This window comes from Pelobates fuscus, chromosome 3 (assembly GCF_036172605.1).
Source record: "Pelobates fuscus isolate aPelFus1 chromosome 3, aPelFus1.pri, whole genome shotgun sequence".
Classification (NCBI taxonomy): Eukaryota; Metazoa; Chordata; class Amphibia; order Anura; family Pelobatidae; genus Pelobates; species Pelobates fuscus.
The window spans coordinates 73,727,663-73,747,079 of NC_086319.1; the positions used below are offsets into that span (position 1 = coordinate 73,727,663).

General features: G+C 47.0%; 1 protein-coding gene across 1 annotated transcript in view; it reads right to left on the reverse strand.

Annotated features, from left to right (window-relative positions):
• Positions 1 to 3,687, reverse strand: part of NT5DC3 (5'-nucleotidase domain containing 3) — a 65,877-nt gene extending 62,190 nt beyond the window's left edge. Inside the window, exon 1 of the mRNA XM_063447219.1 lies at positions 3,463 to 3,687. Coding sequence (XP_063303289.1) covers positions 3,463 to 3,670 — 208 coding nt within the window. The 5' untranslated portion in view covers positions 3,671 to 3,687. The remainder of the gene's footprint in view (positions 1 to 3,462) is intronic.
• Between the last annotated feature and the right edge of the window lie 15,730 nt (positions 3,688 to 19,417).

The window sequence follows — 19,417 nt, forward strand, 5'->3', positions numbered from 1 at the left end:
CAACCACTGGAATAGGTTGGTTGTAGTTATACACTGATCAGCCACAACATCACTCTCCAATAAAGTGACAACATTGATTAATTAAATTGTTACAATGGTACCTGTCAAGGGGTGGAATATATTAGGTAGTATGTGATCAGTCACTTCTCGAATTTCATGTGTTAGCAGAAAAAAATGGGTAAGCGAAAAATCTGAGTGACTTCGACAAGGGCCAAGGGTCAGGGCATCTCCAGAACTTCTTTTTTTCTGTGAGGTTCCCAATATGCAGTGGTTAGTACCTACCAAAAGGGGTACAAGGAAGGGCAACCGGGGAACCAGCGTTTGGGTCATGGGAGCCCAAGGCTCATTGATGCACGTGGGGAGCGAAGACTAGTCCGTTTGGTCCCATCACACAAAAGAGTTACCGTACCACTAGTTGCTGAAATACGTAATGCTGGTTGTAACACCAGGACGCATAATCCATTGTCGCACTATAGAATATTGCATTGAAAATGGGTATATCAAAACATGACAATGACCCAAAACACACAGCCAAGGCAACAGAGGAGTGGCTCAAGAAGAAGCATATTAAGGTCCTGGAGTGGCCTAGCCAGTCTCCAGACATTAATACCATAGAAAATCTCTGCAAAGAGGAATGGAACAAAATCCTGAAATGTGTGCAAACCTGGTGGCCAACTACAAGAAACGTCTGACCTCTGATTGCCAACAAGGGTTTGCCACCAAGTACGAAGTCGAAGGGGTCAAATACTTATTTCACACATTGACATGCAAATCAAGTTATAACTTTTTTGACATGCGTTTTTTTCTGGATTTTTTGTTTTTGTTTGTTATTCTGGCTCGCACTGTTAGAATACACCTACCATTAAAATAATATACTTATTTCTTTGTCAGTGGGACAACGTCAAAATCAGCAGGGGATCAAATAATTTTTTCCTCACTGTATGTAAAACAATAATAAGTTTGTCAATGGTACCGAACCACCATGTGGTGATAAGTTCTCAAACAAGTATGATCGATAAAACCAAGAACCCTGGCGACCATGGGGTTAGAAAAGAACACTATCATTTATGCTCAACGGAGCATACAAGGCCTAGGCCCAGTATAACGGCTTGGAAGCTGCAAATCCACTTTAGCGTGGGCCATCGGAAACAGAGAAGAATAACAAGTCATAAGCAAAGCATAACATTTATAGAAAAAAAAGACAAGAAGGCAGTTGCCAGTCACTGAGAGCCAGTGTTTTTTTTTTTTTTTTAGCTCAATCACAAAATTAGACCTAAATTGCCTGACAGCAGGAACCTCTTCAAGGCAACTGGGGGTTAGCATGCCACGTGTGTTGACCACAGATATAAACGTTGTATAAAATTGGTATTGACTAGGAAGAGAGTGGTTAGCTGGCTGATTGACAGTGCAGAGAGTACAACACACTGGGAAATAAAAGTAAGTATCTCCAAAATTAAACTCTTTAATAATGAATTGCTGCACAGACAAGGTATTTGTACCATAAACATAACAGTAAAATTAAGTTCTTATGGTACCCTTAGTGACCCTTTAACCACCAAAAGTTTTTGACCATGGATGCTAGTGTTCCATATATGTTTTTGCTGGATGCTAGTGTTGCAAACTGCCTTTAACAGTTATGTAGTTTCAGAGGCAGTAATCCAATCTGACTAAACCCATCACTGTTCTCACTCCCCTGCTGCGGTCACTATCACTATGTTTTCTCACTCACTTGTTGAGTATCACCGTCATGACTGTTTTCACCCACCTGCTGTTACTGCCAGTGAGATTTTCATTGACCGGTTTGTTACTCCATCACTGCTGCCATTTTTACTCACATACAGTGACCCACTTCCTATTCTGTTCACACTTATTTCCTGTATGTTACACCATCAGTACTGTTCACATTTAACTAAGTGCCACCATCATTCTCATTCATCCCTTGTGTGCTACCATATTCCTCATTCACCTGCTGCGTACCACCATAATCTACATTCACCAGCTGCGTGCCACCATAATCTACATTCACCAGCTGCGTGCCACCATCATCCTCATTCATTAACTGTGTGCCACCATAATCCGCATTCACCTGCTGCATGCCATCATCAACCTCATTTACCTGCAATGTGCCACCATTATCCTCATTCACCTGCTGCGTGTCACCATTATTAATCAGTGGCATGCCACCATCATCCTCAGTCACCTTCTGTGTGCCGCTGTCAGTTCTGTTCTTGCTCACCAGCTGTGTCATTGCTATTGTCACTCACGCACCATGTGTCACTGCTGTGTGTCCAAGTGCGACTTAAGCTAAAATTACAAAGTAGCACAGCAGAAGGGGGAATGTGGATGAATAACACTGCACTAGTGAGTGAGCACAGTAATGACACTCAGCAGGTGAGTGAGAGAATTATTGGCAGGCTGAGTGTCAGCACTGCCAGTGAGTGTCACTGTTAGTACAGCACTGTCCACACTCACCAAATGTGTCAAATCAGGATCACTTGCTGTGTGTCAATCTGTCAGTACAGAGCTCCCCATACAGCTCTCACAGAGCTCCGCAGCACAGCATGCTGCCAGTCTCACAGAGCTCCCCAGCACAGCATGCTGCCAGTCTCACAGAGCTCCCCAGCACAGCATGCTGCCAGTCTCACAGAGCTCCCCAGCACAGCATGCTGCCAGTCTCACAGAGCTCCCCAGCACAGCATGCTGCCAGTCTCACAGAGCTCCCCAGCACAGCATGCTGCCAGTCTCACAGAGCTCCCCAGCACAGCATGCTGCCAGTCTCACAGAGCTCCCCTGCCCAGCATGCTGCCAGTCTCACAGAGCTCCCCTGCCCAGCATGCTGCCAGTCTCACAGAGCTCCCCATACAGCTCTCACAGAGCTCCCCTGCACAGCATGCTGCCAGTCTCACAGAGCTCCCCATACAGCTCTCACAGAGCTCCCCAGCACAGCATGCTGCCAGTCTCACATAGCTCCCCATACAGCTCTCACAGAGCTCCCCTGCACAGCATGCTGCCAGTCTCACAGAGCTCCCCAGCACAGCATGCTGCCAGTCTCACATAGCTCCCCATACAGCTCTCACAGAGCTCCCCTGCACAGCATGCTGCCAGTCTCACAGAGCTCCCCAGCATAGCATGCTGCCAGTCTCACATAGCTCCCCATACAGCTCTCACAGAGCTCCCCTGCACAGCATGCTGCCAGTCTCACATAGCTCCCCATACAGCTCTCACAGAGCTCCCCTGCACAGCATGCTGCCAGTCTCACAGAGCTCCCCAGCATAGCATGCTGCCAGTCAGTATGGGTGTGAGTGAACCCAGTGACACAGACTGCACTCAGTCCATCACCTCAGGCTCACACTCACTGAGGAGACATGACTCACTCACTGTAGGCAGCTATTCCCCGCGTGGCGCAGTTATAAGAAGAGTGAGGGCTGAGTGGGAGTGCGCTCTCTGCCCAGGCTGGCTCACCGTTTATGCTCCTCTTCGCCTCCGCGTAGTGCGCACTCAGATAGCGCTTCATGTCGCCGTCCGCCGGTCCGGAGTAAGGGGCCGAGGGCTGAGCCCAGCGCACGCAGGGAGCCATGCCGAGAGCCGTCCCCGGGCTGCCAGTCAGCCTCCTGCCCACAGCCAGGGCCACACGGCAGCCGCTTCCAATGACAGGCACGGCCGGAGACATGGCGAGCACTGAGCGAGTGTGCGGACAGCGGCGGCTTTATATAGAAGGCCGGCCCCTCGAGACACTTCCTCGTGACATCACTGCACGCGGGGAGGGCGGGGGAGGTGGAGGCTGGCGGGGCTCGGGGGGGGCAGCATTGGCATGATTACCAGGGAGACTAAAAACCCAGCCCTGCCGGGAGAGTATAGGGAGCCTGTAGTAAGTGGCTCTCTCACAGGGTGCTGTGCTGTGCCCCAGGGAGCCCTGTGACTGGGTGTCATGCCCAGTGTAGGGATATTGGTTTTAACAAGTTTAAACAGGTATTCTGGGGCCAAGATTTCTGCTGAAATGACCTGAAACCAAGGCAAGGTTAAGGACATCAGAGGCTGCAGGGTCTGTCTTCTTATTTTCCTTAACCCCTTCAGGACGGAGCCAATAGTGCACGTTCTGATCAAAACAAAACGTAAACAAAAACTGGAATTTGCGCTATATGTCTGTTCACCTGTAATTCACCGCTGTCACATTAAGTGCACCCACACTTATTATACATCATTTTGTTCAGAAGAAAAAGGGCTTTAATTTATCATTAACTATTCATATATGGAACATAATTTATTATGAATAAAAGTAAAAAAAAAATATGAGAAAATAAGATTTTTTTTTTATTATTTGTATTTCCATTCTGTGAATGTCAGAATACTGATGCACATATTTGTAATCAGCGATGTCTCACGAGTACAACAGTACCCCCCATTAACAGGTTTTATGTTGTTTTGGAAAGTTACAGGGTCAAATATAGAACGTTCCATTTTCAAATAGAAATTTGCCAGATTAGTAATGTTACCTTTGAGACGGTGTGGGTAGCCCAGGAATGAGAATTACCCCCATAATGGCATACCATTTAAAAAGTAGACAACCCAAGGTATTGAAAGTGGGGTATGTTTAATCTTTTTTAGTAGCCACTTAGTCACAAACACTGGCCAAAGTTAGCGTTCATATTTGTTTTTGTGTGAAAAAAGCAAAAAACTAATATTTGGCCAGTGTTTGTGACTAAGTGGCTACTAATAAAGACTGGACATACCCCACTTGCAATACCTTGGGTTGTCTACTTTTGCAAATGGTATGCCATCATGGGGGTAATTCTCATTCCTGGGCTACCATACGCTCTCAAAGGCAACATAACCAATCTGGCAAATTTCAAAGTCAAAAAAATGAAATGCAAGTCTTATATGTGACTCTCTAACTTTCCAAAACACCATAAAACCTGTACATGGGGGGTACTGTTATTCTCGGGAAACTTCACTAAACACAAATATTAGTGTTTCAAAACAGTAAAATATATTACACCAATAATATAGTCCATAAAAGTGCAGTTTGTTTGTAAAAAATGCAAAAAACTTCACTTTTACTTAAAATATCTTCGTTGTGGGGAGGCGGGGCCGGACCGCCGAGCTGGACGGTCGCAAGTCCCTTCAGCTCCTGCACCTTATACCGATCTAAGCCTTAAAAACAAGATTTATGAGGAGATGACCGACCCTCCGTGTGCTGGGTTTACTGGGCCCAGGGAGAGGCTGACTCTCCGAGTTCCAGTCCCCTGGGGAAGAAATTACCGCTCCAGATGGGGCCTTCTTCGGCGGTGAGCGGGCCAGACGGCCGCTGCCCCACTATCCTGCCTGACAGTGCCCGGCCGGAGGACCGAGCCGGCAAGGTTCTGGCCCTGTCCCCCCCCCTATGGGCCGGCGGGGGTGATCCCGGCCCCCACCCTGTGACTGCGAAGGCAGAAAGGCAGCCTGAGCCCAGCAGCTTCTACAACCTGATCCGAGGTCTGAGCACCCTACCTAAAATGGCGGATGCCACGTGCATCAACACCAACATGAGAAGATGCGGCACCCGGACGCCCACAATCCCTGGCAAAGCAACTGGGCACAGGCAGACCCCACAGCTTCCACCGACTACCACCCGACAGGGAAGCCCTGCGCAGTGCTCACCGCAAGGCCGAGACAAGTGAGCTCACGCACAGCAGAGGAGCCTGCCACACACCAAGGCAAGTCAGCGAGAAACCTTGACACATCGGAGGACCGACCTCCCATACTTACTTATTGCTGCACCCTGCACTTATCTGGCGAAACACCGCACTATGACCGGCAATGACAAAGCCGAACAACATGCAGACAGCCGATCAGCGACAGAGCTCCTATCAGCCCGCAAAACGCTCCAGCACAACGGAGAAACAGGGGCTCACGCGACACAGCTATTTTGGCGACTTCTTTCCTGATATCACCCATGCAGCGTCAGACCCAACCCAGCCTCGAAATGGAGTGGGATAGCAGCCGGCACGGACCGCGAAGAGGTGGGATGCCACAGGCTAACATCACAACCCTGCTTGCCGTGATAAATTGATGGGATCTAATATCGGGACTAAGACACTGCTGATTCCTAGATGTGGCCCTGGCGGTGCAGAGTGGTCAGACGCACATATGTTATGTTTTGTTTTTCTTGCATTTTCTGTTTAAGTTTTAACATGACCATTTACTATAAAAAGCACAGATTAAGCATGTAAACTTGCAGTAGCATTAACATGAAAGCGTGGAGTCATTAAGCCCCTCAGACTTTAGTCTCATGATGTGATTTACTGTACAGCTTACTAACCATAACTAGTTTGCCGCAGAGCTAATCTTAAATGTATAAATGTGCAGTTAACCGTATATTGCTCTTCACCAATGGAACGGAACACAACTTGCATACAACCAGAATAGTTTGACAAACATAGATACGCATAAGAACCGCCCGCGATGGGTGCTATTAGAAATTTCACGTTCTAGTTATTAATATATGCAGACAACCCCGCGTTATTCACTGATTGGTCCAAACGATGTTTAAACATACTCACAGATTGAATTTACTTTTATTACTTGAATACGCTTGCAACTAACTCTATATAAAAATGTGCCTGATAATAAAATGTCCCGCGTGTTTAGCGGAGTAAATGCTTGAGGACTGCTTTCGGGGCACCTCACGCCTGCCTGTACCTTTTATGCGCACTACAAAAATAAAGAATTAAAAATAAATAAATAAATAAATATCTTCGTTGTAATACAATTTACCAGTTTGAAACACTATTTGATAATATTTAAGTTCAGCGAAGTCTCCTGAGTAAAACAGTACCCCCTATGTACAGGTTTTATGGTGTCTTGGAGAGTTACAGGGTCAAATATAGTGCTTGCGAATTAAATTCTCTGCACTTTCTCCCTGTGTTGTCAGGCATGTCAATCAAATTTTAATTAATCAAATCATATAACTATGTTAAAAGATGACTTAAATATACATGTAGAATCTTTATATATATATATATATATATATATATACAAAATCCAGCGAACCCCTGCACTCCAACTTCAATAAAAGAAAATTTTTTACCTGGTGCTCTGGTGGCAAAACAATACAGGATACAAAATTACCGGCACTCAAGGATTGAAAGTTGCTTAAATCTTCATTTATTTCGAAGGGAACAAAATCGACGTTTCAGCTCCTCACAGGAGCTTTCATCAGGACACAGAAATATTTAAACACTAAAAAACACTCTTATATAGGACCAACAATTATTACTAATGGGTACTCACCATCAGGTGCACTGCATTTGTGTTCGCCGCCGGAACGTGTATACTAATGCAATCTTTTATGTAATTATATGTATTTATCTATATATATATATATATATATTTGCGGTTATTTGTATTTTATATATAGATAGATAGATATAGAATGTCATTCTAAGTAGCAACGGACGACGACAGTCGCATAGCCGCAGAGCTCCCGACCTCAAACCTGATCAATTGCAGCAAACGACGCCCGATTACATTCCAACCACCCCCCAGAGTACCCCACGACTTACCCGACCCTCATGGGCAGAAAATCCAAAAAACAAAAACCGGACAAGCCCCGTCTGGGCATGAACATTGGGGATATGTGGAAGCAGGCCCATGAGATGGCCGGAGCAACAATGGCGTCCTTGCACGGGGGATGCTCCGACTTTTCGGAGGGCACATCAGATGACAGGGAAGAGAGCTTCATGCCGACCAAAGCTCCTCCGCCGCCTGTCAGGCCACATGTACCCGCACCAGCTCCCACACTGGTGTCTATGGAGGCTATTACAGAGCTTATGGCTGCCCATCACGGTAAAATATCTGCAGAAGTGGCCACGATACGTGAGGACCTGAAAGGCCTCTCAACTTGACTTGGACAAGTGGAATACACCGCTAGCGATCATACGCGCCAGATAGGAGAGCTACAAGCAGCAATCCGGGATCTGCAGCAACTAACATCCCTCCATGACCAACAAATAGCTGCACAAGAAGACAAGCGACGGCAACTCAACATAAAGCTAAGAGGGGCCCCGGACTCTATACCAGAGGCCGAGCTTCCGCACTATACCAGGCGCTACTCACCGCGCTCCTCACACCGAAAGTGGCCAAATCCGTCCTGCTGGACGGCATCTTCCGTATACCATGGCCACCTACGGCACCACCAACAGCCTCAGGGGACATTGTCCTCTGATTCCAAAACATGAGGGACAAGAGGACCGTCCTAGAGGCCACCAAGGGCCTACCGGCCTACACTTTTGAGGACTCGACCTTGTCATTTTACGCAGACCTCTCAAATGGAACGCTGAACTGGAGAAGATCTCTCAAACAGCTCACGTCCTTCCTGCAGCAGAAAAAGATCAGATACCGCTGGGGCCCAGGCCGTGTCCTACATATATAGGGCGCGAACGGCCCGTTGGTGGTGCAGAATGTACAAGAAGCCACAAAGACACTGGAGGACTTTAGACTACCACGGATGGCATCGGACGCCACGGAACCACCGGCTGGAACCACAAGCAGCCTGGGGAAGAGTGCGGTCAGCTCACCCTCCCGCAGGACCGCACACAGCTGCCGCAACATGAGGTGGGACTCAAACCACTGGGACGCTCTCCCGCTTTCTCCGTTTACCGGACACAAGCCAAGCCCGCTACCCAACAAATGCAAAAACCTTAACACAACAAGAGCAATCAACACTGTCCGACAACAAAATCTTGCATGTTTCTTTTTTATTTTATGTTCCCTACCCGATGTTTAGTCTTAGTTGTTTAATGATGCCGACTCGTGTTAACTGACACACCACGAATGCACAGGCACCCACGACCACAACAGGTATTTAAATACAAGGCCTGTACCTACCCTGTTATACTGGGCTCATACCAACCCCATACGCAACATCTGCATGATATTACACAATGCAACTCATAATAAATACCCAGCTCGTGCCTATCACGACCCCAGTATTCCTCTCACTATACCGCAGCCTGCACTTGTTAGGCCCCTAGCATATGAACAGGTGGCGTGTACCCACTTGATATGGCTGACAAGCACTCCAGGGGGGCCCACACTTACCACTACTCAGGAAAGTAAGTTTCGTTTTATACAAACACAGTACAACTCACCAGGCAAAGTGTTGAAAAAATGCATTGTATATTGTATGTTTTAACTCAAATATGAGTAGAGTACCAGCTATACCACTGTTAGTTTTGTCTTGTTTTATTATTCTTAATCGCTACTCAGGTGCAAAGCCTTAGACAGGACGTAGTCTACAACCGTTAACTGAATTATATGTTGTCTTGGCTGCGCCAAAGCTCGTCCACTATATTGTCTACGATTGTGTGATCTTCGATACGACATAGCCTATATAGCCTAGCTTATTTAATCAAATATAATTGATATGTTAAGCCTGTCTCCACCGAAAATAATAATAATGTGCATATACTCCTGCCACGGTTTACCTTGCTTACATCTATGTACGCTGTTGTGGTCGTATTGCTTCTGCTTTGTACTCACCTGCATACCAAAAATAAAGAATTCAAAAAAAAAAAAAAGAATGTAATTCTAAGTGTATTTTGTTACCAATATATATATATATATATTAATAACAAAATACAGTTAGAATAAAATTACATATAAATATATAATTTATATTACATTTTGTTTCAATATTGTATTTATTTATTTTATTATTTTATTATTTTATTTTAATTATACGTATATATATATAATATATATATGTATATCTATTATATATATATATATAAAATAGATATACATATCATATATATGTAACGTCATTCTAAGTGTATTTAATACTAATATATGTACTTATATTAATATTAAAATACGTTACATATATATAATATGTATATACATTATATATATAATATATATACATATATTATATATATATATATATATATATATATATAAATACATTTATTTTATTTTTTAACATGCTTAATTATTTTTTTTAATACTACCCACCAGCAGTCCCCCTGCTGGCAGATTCTATGCCGCCGCAACGGCTTTAAAACCCTTTTAATGCGGGACGGCATAGAAAGCCATAACGGCATTAAGGGGTTAAAATGATTCATGCTCCCCATATTGCATTAATATGAGATAGCAAAGGGAAAATATTACAATCATTATAAAACTTACTTTCCTGGTCATACCATGGCAGCACAACAATGGGTTAGCTCCTCCCTATCCCTAATTAGACAGGAACAGAATTAAAATGGAGGTATAAATACCCCCTCCCACCATTACTCCCTCAGTCTTTTTGTTCCTGTCCTATCCCTATAGGACTCTAGTCATTACAGACTGTGAACATTTTTATTTTTTTTTGGCTTACCTGAGGGTTTTTTTTACCTTCGGCCCCAAGGGAGTTTAGCCTCTCTTCCTTGGGAAGTCTCCAGTATGTGGCCCTGCGCAAAGGAAAACCCCCTGGAGATGCTCCATTAGTGACCGGGAGCCACTTGCAGTGACCCTAGGGGTAGCAAGAGAAAATTGCCAATAAGAACAATTTCCTGCAGTGACCAAGCGGTAGCAGGAAGTGGCAGAAGAACCTCATCCTCAGAATATTCTTCTTATCATTTCCTGGCATGCACAGTAAGCAAAATACATATTTACAAGTATATGTATAACTTTATGGCTGTCAGGTGCCCCCTCCCACCTCTCAGTAAAAGTTTTATGTGCCATCTCTTCTACTTTTTGTTTTATTTTTTCTCCCCCTCTCTCCCTCCCCTTTAGGTTTAATCTTACCAGATCCTGGACGGCCGCCATTTTGGTCGGCGTCCCAGGATAACTCTGCGCGTGCGCGGGCCTACAGGCGCGTCATTCCCAGTCCCTGCGCATGCGCGGACCGGCGGCCGCGTCATTAGGTCTTCCGCGCATGCGCAGACCGGCGGCCGCGTCCTGGGGACTTCCGCGCATGCGCGGACCCGCGGGCACGTTGTGCGGACTTCCGTGCATGCGCGGAGTACATGCACATGCGCATTACGTTCTCATAGCCGGTGACGTCATCATTGACGTCACACGCCTCCCTTTAAAAGGCGCCAAAATCAAACTAATGTACTTTTTTCAGGTTATACTGGCATCTGGGAATCCTTTCAGTAGTCTTGGTTCCAGTTTTGACTGTTAATTTCAGGCTTCTTTTTGCTGAACCTCAGGTAGGTTTGTTTTTTTTCTTCTTAAAGGCACATTCCTTTCTCTTTCATAATTTAATTTTTATACTGTTTAGTATAAATATCTCAATTCCTTCCTATATTACAGCAGGGAAAATGGAAAAGGATATTTCATTCTTATCAGACTCTGAGGCATCTATACATAAACAAAGGTCACAATCCAAAGGTTATAGGTAAGCCAACATTTTCTATTTTTTTTTTCCCTCTCTTTTATAATCACAAACAAAAGAGTGCCTGGATTAATTATATTCCCTATCATGATAGCTCTACGGGAATTCAAGCATCCAGAACTTCCAAAGGCAAGTCGCCGATGAAGAAGAGATGCGAGGCATGCAACAATAAACCGCTAGATGGGAAGCGTCTATGTGCAGAATGCCTGTCTACAGCCGCTGGAGCTTCTACTACTGCTCCTACTCCAGATATAATGGGATTTATTAAGCAAGCTGTGTCTCAGGGCATCAGAGAAAAGAAAATCTCACAAAAGGCCCAGGTTTGCTGAACCCTTTGATTTCTCTCAGGAGGAATCCTCGGATGAATCCATGGACTCCTATAGAGAAGGGCTGTCCTCTTCAGAAGAAGAATCTTTAGCTCCAGAATTTATGGAACCTGCTCAAGTAGATCACTTAATAGCCAGAGTCCGTAAATCCTTGAGCCTCAAGGTAGTATCCTCTGAACAGCCTTCTACTTCCAGCAGATATTTCGCAGATCTAAAAAGAAAAGAGCTGCGTTTCAAGTTCATGAGACAATCAAAGAACTGATTGAAGACGAATGGTCTAATACACGCAGAAAATTGACATCTCAAGGCAGAATTTCTCGTCTTTATCCATTCGATAGAAAATACTCCTCCTGTTGGGATTCGGCTCCTAAGGTAGATGCAGCCGTAGTAAGACTGGCCAAACACACTACCCTACCAGTTGACGACGCAGGCTCATTCAGAAATGAAAATGTATCCATACTTACTGTAATTTTCCTTTCCTGGTCATAGGCCTTGGCAGCACAAAGATCCCGCCCTGGGATATTGCTGTTAACAAGACTGAGGGAGTAATGGTGGGAGGGGGTATTTATACCTCCATTTTAATTCTGTTCCTGTCTAATTAGGGATAGGGGGTAGCTAACCCATTGTTGTGTTGCCATGGCCTATGACCAGGAAAGGAAAATTACGGTAAGTATGGATACATTTTCATCTATTTTTTAATCCAGATATATAATCTAATTTAGACAATTTACTTTTGTTTAATCCAGATATACAATCATCTAATTTAAACAATTTACTTTTGTTTAATCCAGATATACAATCATCTAATTTAGACAATTTACTATTGTTTAATCCACATATATAATCCTCTAATTTTTTTTTTTTTTTATTCTTTATTTTTGTTGCGCAGGAAGGTACATAAGCATTGAAAGACGCCACAACAGCGTACAAGTAGATTTTTAAACAGGCTAAACTGTGGCATAGAGAGTAGTGCATTTTTAGTTTGTAGATACAGGCTAGTTTGCAGATAAGCATACAACATTAACAAGTTCAGGCTTAGACAGTAGGTATTGTAGGTTTGATCTTTTATATAGTGAAGTAACGTAAGACAAGTTTAGCTATGCTCAAATTTATGTGTATGTGACACTGCGTTCCCAACTATGGTAAACATTTATACTTCAGTAAGTAGGATAAACCATGTATTAGGGTGTTACTTATGTGATGGAGCTAAGTGTCCCAAACAGGCAAGGTGAGTACACTCGTTGTCTTGGGCGCGGGGAAACAGGCTTAAGTGAGACCACTGGGGCAGAGCTGTCTTGCTGTTATGTGTCCATGCGGGCCCCGGCGGGGAGAAGTTGGTGGGGGCCAGGTACGACTGCATGCATCGTCCATGAGTGTCTATTCCCAGATGACAGGAGGTGAGTAGTCAGCTCCCATATTACCCGGTCTGCATCAGGCTGTGGGGAGCTCCGTGCATGTGTCGCTTGGACAGGCGATGATCCATGAGTCCCCTCACCGCCATCTTGGGCTGTGGGCCTTGCGTGTTCGGCGCCCTTTATTCCGCTTGTAGGTCGGCTTGAGTGCACCCCAGTGTGGACCGGGATAACCCCCCCGGCCCAGAGGGGGGGGAACAGGGGCCGGCAGGCATACAACATTCCAGCGTTAGGCAGAATAGTGGGGAGACAGGGCAGCGGCCGTCCACCCTGCCACCCCTAGATAAGGCCGCGGCCTCCGAAGTCCCGGGCTTCCCGTGGGGGGGTCCGAAACTCCCGATCTCGGGGTCCGCTACACTTCCCACAGCTGTGTGAGTGGTGTCTCGCTGTTTGCGAATGTGGATGGCTGCTTATTATGGCCTAAAGGCCCGATTTCTCAGGAGCCCCTCCGCCATGCGACCGATCAGCATGGCGGTCCGGCCCCGCCCCTAATCCTCTAATTTACACAACCTAGAATTGGCATTGCAAAAATGCCTGGTATTCTGTAGCCATTAAGCCAGGCAATTTTGTAGCCATATTTGCATGTCAGCACAGTATTAGGCACCTATTCCCTGCCTTGTTGACTGCCTGAATTTATTTTCCGAATTTTGTTTCAAACAAAATTTTGCCAAGCCAAACTATGGCATGGACTAAATTCTGCTGTCCCCAATTTTTTTTTTTAGACTAAGTGGCTAAGTTAGGGGGCGGGGCCTGGCCCCTGACTGAGCAGGACGCAGGTTGAAGCAGCTCCTCAGCCTAAATATTTATTTTTTACATTCTTTCTGACATGGGCATACCTCGACAGTGGGGTGTTTGCGCAATCTCTTGGGGTGAAAACTCCTGGGTTTTTCATTTTATTTTTTACAAGTTCGACAGGTATTATGATTTTTATTTGGCCTTTTTTGCGGCTAAAAAATGAAGATTTTAGAAAAACAGGGACTTAGTTCTTTTAGTCCCCCCTCACTCTTTTTAGGGTGAGGAGGGGTAGGTAGGGGTTTATTCATTTTTTTATTTGGTTGGAGGGTGACTAGGGGCTTGGGGACCCCTAGTCACCTTGGGGGGGATGGGACATTTTCGTTTAGGGCCCCCACCCGCCGCTCAGGGGTGGACAATAGGTCCCCCCCTTATTGTTATTTATGGCCCTCAGCAGCCGCTCAGGGGTGGGGGGCCAGAGGGAGGACATTAGGCCCCCCCTGTTGTTATTTATGGCCCCCACATGCCGTTCAGGGGTGGGGACCGGGGGGAGGACAATAGGTCCCCCCATTGTTATTTATGTTTTTTTAACAGTGAGCAGCTACAAGGGTTTAGAACAAGGCTTGAAGGCCACTCAGGATAAAATGATGGATATTGCGGGCTCGCTTATCCAGGTATTCATTATTGCAGATAAGGCTTTGTCAGGTGGCACTTTGGATGCACATATGGTGTGAGAATGGAAACACAGGGCACTATAACAAACAGAGAGAACACTGTCCTAAAGAATGAAAACACAATAGTGAATATTGGTATCACAAGGGACGTTCCCAACGTCAAGTGTCACAATTATTCAAAATAATGTGCTCTAGAATATAAAACGTTTAAAAATCAATATTTTAATGAGTAACAGAAAAACGTTCCTAAGGTAAACTGTCCCCAGTGTATTTAATCCAGTGTATCGTGGCTAACTAGTAGCTGGTAGCCAGAGTAATGGATATAACACATATGGAGGCGTGTACCTAGGGGGTGAGGTGGGAAACAGGAAAACGAATGGGGGAGGGTTGGGAGGACAAAAAGACACAAAGTGTAGCAGAAGATGTGTTGCCACGATAAGTGTGATCCACTACACCAATACTCCCATAATAGTTAAATCTCGGGGCGTGGTTCCGGCTCCGTCCAAGATGGCCGCTTGAAGACAGAGCTCCGCTCCACCGTTCCCCGATTACAGCTATTAAGAGCGGCTAAGCATACTTAATGGGGCGCACTAAACGCCCGGAGCATCCCCAGACCCCGGGGAATCCCCAGCAGGGTCCCCTGGACAATTATCTGCAGCAACAGCCCAGCGCGAGCGGCGACCCGGCTACTCCCAAGATGGCGCCTACGCCGGAGCAGGGCCCAGCGCTCACCGCTCTGGAGCGAATTGAAAACTCCCTCAGGGACCTGACTGCTGCCATGGCCACTAAAACTGATCTACAGGTCATGGAGGCGAATATTCAGGAAGCTATGAGGAATGAAGTGGCAGGACTTCGCGCCGAGATCACAGCGCATACAGGCCGCATCACTACGCTTGAAGAAACAGGCGCGGCCCTGTCTACCCGCATGGCGTCCACGGACACCGCAGTTTCGAGACAGGGTGAACTGATCCTGGCTATGCGCCGTCATCTGGAGGATGTGGATAATAGGGGTAGACGATGCAACATACGTGTACGCGGGGTCCCAGAAACTGAGGGCCCCGAGGTGGCGACGGACACCCTCTTGGAGCTCTTCCATCTTATTATGCAATCATCCCCGCCTCCACAGATCCACTTTGAAAGGGCACATAGAGCTCTACGGCCCAGGAATACGGATGACGGTCCGAGAGATCTTGTTTGCTGCCTCAGCTCATTCCCGGTGAAGAATGCCATCATGACGAAAGCCCGGGAGAGGCCATCCTGGCCCTTCAGAGGAGCCCAAGTTACACTCTTTAATGATTTGTCCCCCATCACTCTGGAGGCCAGACGAGCTCTCCGCCCTGTCACGACTGCGCTACGGGATCATAATGTGGTCTACAAATGGGGTTTTCCCTTTGCCCTGATGGCGAGACATCAGAATCGCTGGATCACCATGCGATGGCCGGAGGAAGTCCCACGTTTCATGGGAGAGCTGGGTCTTCCATCGCAGCCTATTACTAATTGGATTCTAGGCCCGCTGGGCCCACCGCCGAGAGCTCAGAGGGAACCCAGGCAACGACAATCCAGAGCTCCCTCTGCCCCCCGTACGGGAAGATACCGGGATCCGACCTCACCAGAGGAATAACCACCCCATCTCTCATAATTGATGCTGCACTCCCGCAGGATCTGGGCCTCGGAACTCAGCTTCAGATGGCGGACTCACCCCGACCACTGTGTGAGACGCACGTACTACGCTGCATACTCTAAGGTACTGTGGGGCATGTTTTTGGCACTTGGGAGGGGGATATTGGGCCCAGTTGGGTTTCCTTGGGGACTCCTACGCTTATGTTCACCATACCTGCTTTATGTACTACTATAATTTCCTCGATGACTCAGCTAAGAACAGGCTACATATGCACGTTTTTGGGGTTTGGGTGGGGGGGTTGGGGGGGGGGGCGGATGTCTACGCTTGAATTGGGTTGTCCTCTGGCAACGGAACTCTCCATGTTCTGGGACATTTGCTTGAGCATTGGACCCTCTGTTGGGGCTTTGGGTGGGGGGTTCGGGATTGGGGTGGGGGGGGGGTTTTGGGGAAGTACACCTACACATTGTTATTGCTATTTACGGATGTTAGTGCCCGGTATACTGTATATTATTGTGTGTTTCATTGCCACCCTTTGAGGGCCTTGCTCGGTTACTTGCACGTGTGGCACGTTGCGCCGTGTAAACCTCCCTACTGTACTATGCAATCACTTCTTGACAAGCGATTATATGCCGGGTTACGACCAATCTAACCCTTTTCGTTGCGACCCGCCGCCCAGTTTGCTGTGTTCACATATTTCAATTAAAGGTGGGGTCCTCGTGGGTGGCAATCATCTGTGCATTTCTAGATAGAGAACATATGCTTCTATGTAGACAATCTAAACGAGCTCACTCTTAATATAGGTACTGCTCTACATGAGGTCCGCTCTTCTTCCCCCCCCCCCCCCCCATCGTGCCGCCTCCTCTCCTCTCCCCTTCCCCTCCCTCATCCGTGCTTGCCCATCCCGGGAGGAGTGTGCCTCCTAACTATGATGCAAGTCTAACTGCAGAATTCGATGGTAGAAAATGTTTGTGCCGTTTATTAGTGTTTACCTATCTGTTTGAATATATGTGGAGATACAGGTATTGATACATGTAACCCTTTAGGGGAGATGGGTCTAAGGGGTCCCCACGGGCCTTCCGGTACTGGGGGGCTGGATAAGTACACGTCACCCGCTGTCACGCCACGAGATAGGATGCTGCCCGTATGAGATTCTAAGGGAGGGGCGGGTATGGGATTCTGATAGAGTGCCCTGCTATGGGGTAATACCCGGGGTGTGCCGGTTGTCTCTGGCAGTTACGTAATGGCCCGACTTATCTGTATTTACTTTCCCTCTTGTTTTGATATTACAATCCATAAGCCTTGACCCCGCTGTCATTCTCCGGGGAATGTACATAGCCCTTTTACAATAGCCAGGGGGAACGGTTGGGAGTGGTTGCCAATTGTCTTTCGGAGAGGTAGTTTCCAGGCGGAGCTCGAGCTGTACCTCCACTTTCTTACACTCGTGCTGTAGTCGTGGCCACATAGAGAGTGCTTGGGTTTCCTGGGCTGGTACCGGAACGAAGCACCTCTAGCGTTGGTCGCTGCACGGGAATACCCCCCTCCATTCGGGCGGGGGGCGTAGATTTGGGCTACCCCCAAATTCTGTGAGGGTATCGACGACAAGGATACATACCTCCTTTTAACTTCTTAACAGACACCTGACCCTGGTCCCCGGTCTCCTGTGGCTGACCCACCTTACGCCCACTACTCTTATCTCTAACTTCACTCTCATCTCCCCCCCCCCCCCTCCCCCCCACTCGCTATCCCCCCCTCCCCTTTTCTTCACCTAGCATTGGACTGACTGTCGCGCTCCCTGAGAGTTCTACACGGCACCAAGGCAGCCCTTGTTTGTAGTGATACTACGCATCATGGCTTACCGCAAAGCACCCCTAAAGGTTATCTCGCAGAACTGCAGAGGACTCAACATTCCTGAACGTAGATCGCACTTATTAAGGGAATTGAAAAGAAAACAAGTTGCGATCGCACTGCTACAGGAAACTCATTTTAGGGGAGAGTCTCACCCCAAACTACGCAATCGACACTTCCCTACTAACTACTTCTGCAACCACCCTTCCGCTCACAAAACTGGTGTGGCGATCCTACTGTCAGCTCACTTGGGATTTGAAGAACTAGATAGAGCGCAGGACTCATTGGGGAGATACCTCTTCCTTAAAGGAGTCATTGCTGATAAGATCTACACGATAGCCTCTATTTATGTTCCTAATAAGAGACAGGCACCGTTTCTCCGCAATGCACTTCAACAATTGGAGGACTTCTCGGATGGGACCCTGATTGTCGGTGGCGACTTTAATACCCCGCTGGATCCTATGCTGGACTCTTCCACAGGTCATAGCTGTATCCCACAACGTCACATCAGGTCCATTCGACAATCGCTGGACTCTCTGAGATTGGTGGACAGCTGGCGGGTGCTGAATCCTACGGTGAAAGATTACACCTATTTTTCTGCACTTCACAACCGATATTCGCGGATAGATTACCTTTTTGTCACCCAAGAAGGACTCTCTCGCCTGTTGGGAGCCAACATTCTTCCGGCCACCTGGTCGGACCACGGATCAGTTGAGATGGAATTGGCCTCCCCTCTCTACAAGCCGACTGGATGGACCTGGAGACTTAATGAAGCCTTACTACTGGATCGGGAAGTCCAAGATCAGCTGCTCCGGGAGTTAGAGCAATACTTCCGGGAAAATGATACCCCGGACATATCCCCGATTTCTTTGTGGGAAGCGCATAAAAGCGTGATCCGCGGCATCTTTATCCGCATCGCCTCGCAAAAACGAAAAAAGTTCATGGCAGAAATGACCGAACTACATCGCACTATCTCCACACTTGAGCGCAGTCATAAACGCTCTCAGTTAAACGCTGTCTATGGAGAACTGATGGAGCATCGGAGACGACTTAAAGCACTCCTCCTGAAAAGACACCTCAGGGCGGTGCAGCGAACCAAGGGCTTCTATTATGCCCACGCCAATAAAGGCGGTAAATACCTTGCCCGGCTACTAAAAGGCCCCATGCCTCACAGACAAATTCGCCAGCTAAAACTGACTTCAGGGGAAGTGTCTCCCTTCCCGGAGCTGATAGCAGAAGAATTCCGACTCTACTATGAGAAACTTTATAATCTACAAGCACCAATCGGGGAGAGCGAAGCTATGAGACACCGCGAGAAAATCCGCACCTATTTGTCAGACATGGACGTGGATAAGTTGGACCGAGACTCCACGGGGCTCCTAAATACCCCAATTAGCGTGGATGAAATAGCCATGGCCTTAAAATCATCCAAGACTGGGAAGGCC